Source organism: Egretta garzetta, unplaced genomic scaffold (assembly GCF_000687185.1).
Source record: "Egretta garzetta isolate BGI_Z169 unplaced genomic scaffold, ASM68718v1 scaffold325, whole genome shotgun sequence".
NCBI lineage: Eukaryota > Metazoa > Chordata > Aves > Pelecaniformes > Ardeidae > Egretta > Egretta garzetta.
In genome coordinates this window covers 2,382,353-2,390,193 of record NW_009259833.1, presented here as the reverse complement: position 1 = coordinate 2,390,193, position 7,841 = coordinate 2,382,353, and the positions used below count along the sequence as shown (strand labels likewise).

The 7,841-nt window shown below is 52.0% G+C and overlaps 1 protein-coding gene across 1 annotated transcript; it reads right to left on the bottom strand.

The window, feature by feature from the left end:
- Positions 1 to 429: 429 nt before the first annotated feature.
- FDFT1 (farnesyl-diphosphate farnesyltransferase 1) lies at positions 430 to 7,841 on the bottom strand. Its single transcript, XM_009639917.2, has 6 exons — positions 7,716 to 7,841; positions 4,849 to 4,977; positions 4,172 to 4,363; positions 2,969 to 3,145; positions 2,557 to 2,709; positions 430 to 1,338 (listed from the first exon to the last, which is right to left on the bottom strand). The coding sequence occupies exons 1-6, from the start codon at positions 7,839 to 7,841 to the stop codon at positions 1,117 to 1,119; spliced, it is 999 nt and encodes a 332-aa protein (XP_009638212.1). The 3' UTR covers positions 430 to 1,116.

Sequence of the window (7,841 nt, the reverse complement as noted above, 5' to 3'; positions counted from 1 at the left end):
CCCAGGGAACCCTGCCCTGTGTCCCCCTGCCTCAGTGGCTCAAGCATTCCCAGCCTGAGGCAGGGACCACTAATGCCTTTCAGGGTGGCCAAAGCACTAAGGCCCCCCCCCAAAAAAGCATCCCATGAGGGGCAGCAGGGCGCAGACCCTTGCTCCCATGCCTTGCAGAGGCACCCGGAGCAGCTGTGATGGTGCTGCTCTGCCACGGCCACCCATCCGTCCCCCTTGGGCTGAAGAAGGGGTTCAGAGCCCAGACCCCACAGTGGAGTCAGGCGTGGGGTTATTGGCTCGGGGCCATGCAAGCAGCTCCCATCTCCTCCGTTTCACCACCTCCCCAGCTGCTAAAATAGGAAGCTTTGCAAGTGCAGGGTGCCATCTGCTAGAGGGCAGGGAGCTGCAATAGATGACTTTCATGGGGGCACATTAAAGTGGACAGAGCATCCCACCTCCTATGTACTTAACATTAAAAGGGCTCATTTCCAGCCTAACAACCTCCTTCGGCACAACAACAGAAATGTAAAGATTGCCTCTGCCTGTTTCCAGGCTGCAGGATATCAGCCAGCCTGGGCTGAGGGCCAGAAGGTGGCGAGAGCTTTTTTCCTGGATATAAGGAAGCGTATTCCTCTCCCAGCTGAAGCAGTGTCTCCTTCCAGTGCAGAGCAGGCACCAGAGGCGATGGGAAAGACACTGCCTAAGAAAGGGAGGCAAAACCCAGAAGGTTTTGCTCATCTCCAAGCTGGAAAGGTGTCTCAGTCTCAAACAAGGAAAGAGGCAACTGGAGTTTCTATTTTAAACCATCCTAACCAAAACAAAAAAATAATTCAGGTAAACTGTCCAACAGGAAAGAAGGGAAAAAAAATGTTCAATCCCAAACAGTAAGACTCCGATTAGCGTTTGCAACCATCCAAGCACATGGCCAGGGCGGTGAGGAGCAGAGTCCAGCAACGCTGCGCTATTGCCCTGGGGCTGCAGGTCACCGGCGTGTCCCATCCTTGTCACCATCCCAGGCCCCGTGGCCCCCCCCTGCCTGGCCATCCCCACCGGCAGGGGACCAGGAGCCTCCTGCCTCCTCTGCCCATCCGCCGACCAGCTCTCCCCCCGCCCACCCGCTGCCCATCAGTTCTCGCCCGCCTGGACATACTCCTCAGTGGCCTTGGAGATGGTGCTGAGGTACTGCCAGCTCAGGGCCGCCAGGAGCATGGCGCACGACAGGTAGATGGGGGAGTAGTGGTGGCGTGATGCCATGGGGCCACCGGGCAGGCTCATGGCACGGATGGAGGCGATGACCTGCTGCGTCTTGTTGGATGATGGGTCCGTGCTTGGGATCTTCTGGTAGATCTGGGGAGGGAGAAAAGAGGAGTTACAGTTCCCACCCAAGGTTGAGGAGACAAATGGGACAGAAGAAGAAGCCTTAAGGGCCACCGTGTCCGCAAGAGCAACCTCAGTGGTGGACTGCTGTGGAGCAAGGACCGGTTGCAAGGGATGCCTGGATGGGGCCAGAGCCCATTTCCCTTGAGAAGTGCACTAAGCCAAGCAGCCTCTTGAGGGCACCCCATGACGGGAGACGGACCACACGGCCTCGGACACAATCCCTCAACCGCAAGTGGTGTTGCTGGGACCAGCGGTTCTTGCCCCGTGATCCTCACTGCCAGTGTGCTGCAGCCCACCTTAAATCAGTGAGAACACCCCAGTATGACCAGCAGCTGATGTGACTGGCAGGAAATGGCCACCTCCATCGGATAACCCCATGGTCTTTGGGATTTTTCTCTTCGCGCTCTGCAAATCCCATGGCCTTTGAGATACTTGTCTGCATGAGCCTTAGGGAGGCGTGCGCAAGCAGAGACCCTCTTTTGGGCTAAGGTGCTGGGGTGTCATTGTCCTCCGCCATGGGGTTGGCCAGCCCACAAAGGGAGCTCTAATAACCCACGGTTTGGGGACTCCCTGGTGCAGAAGCAATGTCTTTTGATTTAACAGCCCTCGCTGGATGTGGTTTTGGGGGGTGGGGTTTGTTTGTTGGTTTTTTGCCATGAAACCATCTGCCAGTTGTTCCTCCACATGAACTTTTAACCTCCACCCTCAAGTCAGGAGTTCTGCTGCTTTAACCGCCTGTGAAGAGATGCCCTTTTCTACTGTTGGCCACGGAGCACAAGGAAATGGCCATATCACTCTGCCATATCACAGAGAAAACAAGACTGCTCGCTGGAGCAGCCCGTGGGGAGATGATGCAACGTGTTCAGATGTCCTCTGTGCCTGCTCAGCCCAGGTGAAGACCTGCGCTGTGTCAGCAGACTCCTCTGGTTCTCCACCAGAAGGAGGGCAGGACTTCGGTCTCTACCTCTCAACACAGGCACAGACCAAGGGTACGTTCAAGGGAATGCATTGAGCACCCAGTTTGGTTCAAGCCAAAACCACGTTAGGGTCACTGTGCCCTGGCACCCTTGAACTGAGTAGGAGACATAAGGAAAGGATGAACAGATTCACGTGTCCTCCCAATTCCACACTAGGAATGAAGACAGAACCAACCAGAAATTACTCAAAGCAAGCTGGTCAACCTACCTCTTCCACATACTGGTACATGATGGCTTTGACAGCTTGTATGTTTGTGGCATCCATCATTAAAGTGACAGCTTGGCCCTTCCGGATCTTCACGACACCCCTGAAAACCTGCTTGTTGTTATAGCAGGCAGCCAACGTGGCGATAGCCATCACCTAAGGAGAAACACCAAGAGCCCTTACTGCGCTGCGAGGAGCTTGCCAAGGGAGTAGTAGCCTTGGCTCTAACGAAATCGATGGCAAAACACTCTGGAGTGAAGCCACAATCTCACCGGCAGCAGAAACGATAGGTAACGTGAAAGAAGGAAGAGACAGAAAAGATGGAGAGTAAAACAGGCTAACATGACCTCCTTCACCCAACTTCTACATCAGCTGGGCTGCAGACGGTGAAGAACCACTTGAAAACATAACTCACCTGGGGGATAGCGCAGAAGTTGAAGACGCTTTGGTTTTTGAGGCGGGATAAGTATGTGAGGACATCAGGAACATGGTGAAGGGCGTTGGTGATGAGCTCATTCAGACACTGGACAGCCATATCGATATTCTCTGGTTTGGCAAGATCCGAGAGCTTCTTTGCGTATCTGCTCCAAACCTAAACACCAAGATAAGGACTCACAAGTTGGAGGGTACATTCATGCCGTAAGAGACATCGATAACACTCTGAGGTCTGGGAGAGCAACAGGAATCACCAGAGACCCATGAAAGCCTTGAAGCATTGGGGCTTGCTAGGCTAAAGAAAAGAAGGAATGGCAGGCTCCAGAGACGTGACAGTGGCCTTCATATATACAAAGGGATTGTAAAGAAGAAGGACGCAAACTCATCTCCACATCTTTTCTAGGCAAGGCATGGAAGAGATGCCTCACACAGCAGGCTGACATCAAGAAATGCTCTATGAGACAGGTCAGCTGCGTGGAGAGGGAGAGAAAAATTCTTGGAAGGCTTCAAGAACAGCGGACAAGCACGTGTCAGACACAGGCAGAGCTGATCCTGCCTTTGGGAGTGGCCTGGGTAACCTCGAGATCTCACCCAGTCTTAGCCTCCCTCATCCCTAGAGCAGATGTAACGGAGAGGGGGGAAGAGCTGCCCAACAAGTTCTTTCTTGGCAGTGTAGGGAGATGCAGTGTTGTACCCAGACAAGCTGTAGACAGATGTGGAACTTAACCATCATTAGAAGAACTGTTACTACCAAGGAGATGTACAACCCAGAGTAACAATTTTACACAGCGGAGCTTTACTGTAGGGTCTTAATACAATTAAAGCAGACCATCATGCCTCTCCTGTTAACTTTGATTTAAAGGGACATGAGAGATGCTACAGTTTTAGCTGCGCACCTTCTGCTATGCACCCTCTAACATTCCCAAGACAGGTGTCCTGGGAAGCGGTTGGCTCCATCTATTACAGGTCTTGGACAGAAGTATGAAAGGCTGTCAAGGGACACCAACAAAGGGTGGGAAAAACCCTGGCTTTGGGGATTTCGAAGGAAACCCCAGCAGGAACCCTTCTACCGAAAGGACGCAACTCACTGTATCAGAGCAGCAACAGCAGCACCTTCAGTCTTAGTGCAATTCCCAAAGAGGCACAGCAGAAACGCTTGCCCCAAGGCCATGTTTTCCCTCACCTCTTTGGGCCAGAACTCCCTTCCTTCCAGCTGGTCCTCCAGATAGTCACGGATGATGTTGGTTTTCTGCAGGAAGAGGCCCATGGAGTTCGCCAGCTCTGTGTCTTGCCCGACAATAGGATCTTCTAGCTCTGATGCAGAGAAGAGACGGGAAAGGCCGATCCCCACCAGCCCAGCAACATAGTGACAGTACTGCGAGGCACCGAGAGGGGAAGGGGCAGAGAAAAAAAGATAAAAGGAGCGGTTACAAAGGGCTGCCTATTTTCCAGAGTGAGTTTTACAAAAACGATGCTCAGAAGTCATCGACCGTACATTTTCTGCATGTTCTGACAGCCCTCCCTGGGACGTCTCAGCTTTCCCATGCCCAGCAAACACCTCACCAAGGACGTCCCACCAAGGTGCCTCCACTCTGCCTCCACCAGCCAAAAGAATCGTCCACAGGGGAACAGCTGATGTGATGGGTCACCCAAAACAAGTGCTGGTGGGCAACACCAACAACCCACACCATCCTCCCATTACCCACAGGGCCGGCGGTCCCTCAGAAGCCTTCCCGAGCCCACACAGCCTCCCTCATCCAGCTGAACCCTTTTCCACTGGGATGCTCTGCCTCCTCTTTCCACAGAGACAAGGTGGACCCTACTGCTGTTCAGTCCAGTCCTCTGTCCGGGCTGACTTACCTTATCCCACTCGTGCTGAGAGTCCACCTTCTTCTCCAAGAACTCCGCCATCCCAACGCCCATCTTGTGGCAGATATCCGAAATCACGTCCTGGTAGACTTTTGACAGGTTCCTGAACTCCATGGAGATCTACAGCACAAACCACCAGGAGGAAAAAAAAACAGCGTCAGGAAAAAACAGCAGAGCTCAACATTTATTAGGAACGCAGAAAAAGACTGTTTACCAGGCTCTTATCCCACCCTGGCTGGAGATCTAGGACAACTCCCACGACCAGAGTTGTTTCAAGGCCCTTCAAGCACAGGCTCAGTCTGTTCTCAGTCTAAACGGTATGGTCTCTGGCAGCAGATCAGACAGCAATAGCTTTGGGAAGGCTCTGTGGCCTTGGACTGGTATCATCTGGGAGTTGCAGGACAAAACTAGCTACGCTTGGTTCACAGAGTTGGGTTTTTTCTTTTTGTAATTTGTGAGAGCACTCCATCACGCCAACCACAGGAAAAGACACGGGAGGTTTCTGGTGCTCTGATCTCCTGAGCCCTCTCCAGCTCTGGCTCTGCAAGGCACATTTTGCACAACTGGAAGGGCATCAAGCAACGGAAAAAGCGTGAGATCTTTCTTCTGCATGTCCAGTAACATGATTCAGTGACTCAACTGCTCTCACACTGAAAAAAACCTAAAAAGCGCATCCTCCCCTTCCCAAAACTGTGGAGCATCACATTTTATTGTGCTGAGCTTTATTCTCCATCAGTGGGTAACTACAGCCAGCCCAGGGCGTGTGTCCCCTAAGGACAGCAGTCTGAACCTCTACCAAATATTATTAAAATCATACTTGAATAGGAACTCAGCTTGCCCCAGTGGACAGTGCACACCAAAAAAGAATGACCAAGTACCATAAACACCTTCTCAAAAGCTTTTCTAAAGCACCAAGCCATTGGCATACCTACCACATCTCTATCGCTAGACATCAAGAATCCCCTGACACAGCCGCCTCCTATAGCGCATGCCCCTCCCGCATAGGGCACCGTCGCTGTTACCCTGAGGCTGAGCATCAAAATGTACCATACACCTCAGTTTTCCAAACCTTTATCCCATTCCCACTGCTAGGGAAAGCCCGATAAGGGCAGAATAAATCTGAAATGGTAAAAAGCTGAAGAAAACAGAACTTCCTCAGAAAATTAAATGCTCCTCACTATAACCATTATCCTTTTTCTTAAACAGAGCTTAAAAAAAAACCCTAAAAAGTAAATGCCGTTACTCTTGGTCAATGTGGGCAACAGAAAAACTGCAGCATCCACCAAGGGCCAGTCCTTGTGCCCTCACCAAAACCAGACGTCTGTATCCCCGCTCAGCGGAGCTCAGCCTTGCTGTCTGGCCACAGCAGCTCCTTCTGCTGTCAGCCTGATGGATCCCCTCTAGGACAACTGGCCAGGCGGGCTCCCCTTCGGCACTGGGAGATGCTGCGGCTCAGCACGGCAAAGCTCCATCATCCCATTGCTCCTGCTGGGCCTGAAATCTGGTAGGAGCCTGGGAGAAGCATCCTGGTTTCAGCTCTGCTGCCTACCATCCCAAGAGCCTATAGCACTGAGCCAAGGCCCTACAGGCACAGCCACACCAGTAACTTCCATATCGAGCATGGACTCAATCACCTGCACTGCTACCCCGTTAGCATGGTCCCCGACGTACTTCTGACCCCAGGCAATCCCCAGGCAGAGCCTGGGAAGTAGCGTGGTCCAGAAACCACATCTTAAGGACAGTCTGGGATGCAACCACGCTATTCTGGATGCTGAGGGAGTTGAACAGCTTGGACGTGGACAGGCTTTCCCCATTGGCTTCCAGGTCAGAGAACAGGCTCCAGTACTGCTGACCCTGCTAGTGGAGATGCAGACCCTCTGTGGCTTCCTTTTAGAAGGATCCTTAGAGCAGTAGGACTTTGAGAAATACTGTTACTAACGGTGAGGGTGCATTTTATCTTATATGCATGTCAAAGATCCGTGGACAGACTCCTGTAGGTCTAGAGCAGATCCTGCAGGACCACTGCAAACGCTGCTCCATCCACAAGCCAGATGCCAGACAAGCTTTCCTCCTCTCCCTATCTGTCAGGGGTCACAGGACGCCCAACCAAAGCATTGGGCAACAAATCCAAACCGCTCTCCACAACACACGAGTCATTTACTCTTCCAACAGGGGAGGCAAGAAGCCGTTTTTTAGATCCGGCACTTTTCCACAGCCAGGTTATCTCTGGCTCATGTAGAGGTTGCACAATATTTGGGTTTCTCACTCCAGCTCTGCATCCAGCCCCACGTGCAGGGGATATGTAGCCCTTCCAAAGAGCTACGGGCTCGCTGGGGACTGAGAGGAGACCTTATTGCCCTCTACAACTACCTGAAAGTAGGTTGTAGTGAGGTGGGTGTTGGTCTCTTCTCCTAGGTAATGGGCGATGGGATGAGGGGAAATGGCCTCAAGTTGCACCAGGGCAGGTTTAAGTTGGACATTAGGAAATTTTTTCACCAAAAGGGTTGTTACGCATTGGAACAGGCCGCCCAGGGAAGGGGTGGAGTCCCCATCCCTGGGGGAAATTAAAAGCCGGGCGGACGAGGTGCTTAGGGCCAGGGTTTAGTGGTGGGATGGCAGGGGTAGGGAAACGGTTGGAATTGATGATCTTAAAGGGTTTTTCCAACCTAAACGGTTCTATGATTCTATTCTATGAATGAGCTCAGGTGTGACGTGGAGAGGCAACCGTGCACACAAAGGGGACAGAAAGCAGCTGAAGCAAGGAGGTGGGTTAGGTTAAAGGTTGGACTCAATGATCTTAAAGGTCTTTTCCAACCAAAGTGATTCTATGATTCTATTCTATGATTCTATGATCTTACCGTTGGGAAGTCCTCGAGCACCTGCCGGTCCTTCTCCTTGCTCTCCATGTATTTCCACTCAGGTTGATAGAGATAGGAGTGAAACTCGTGCAGCATCGGGGCTTTTACATCTAAGCTGATGGTCAT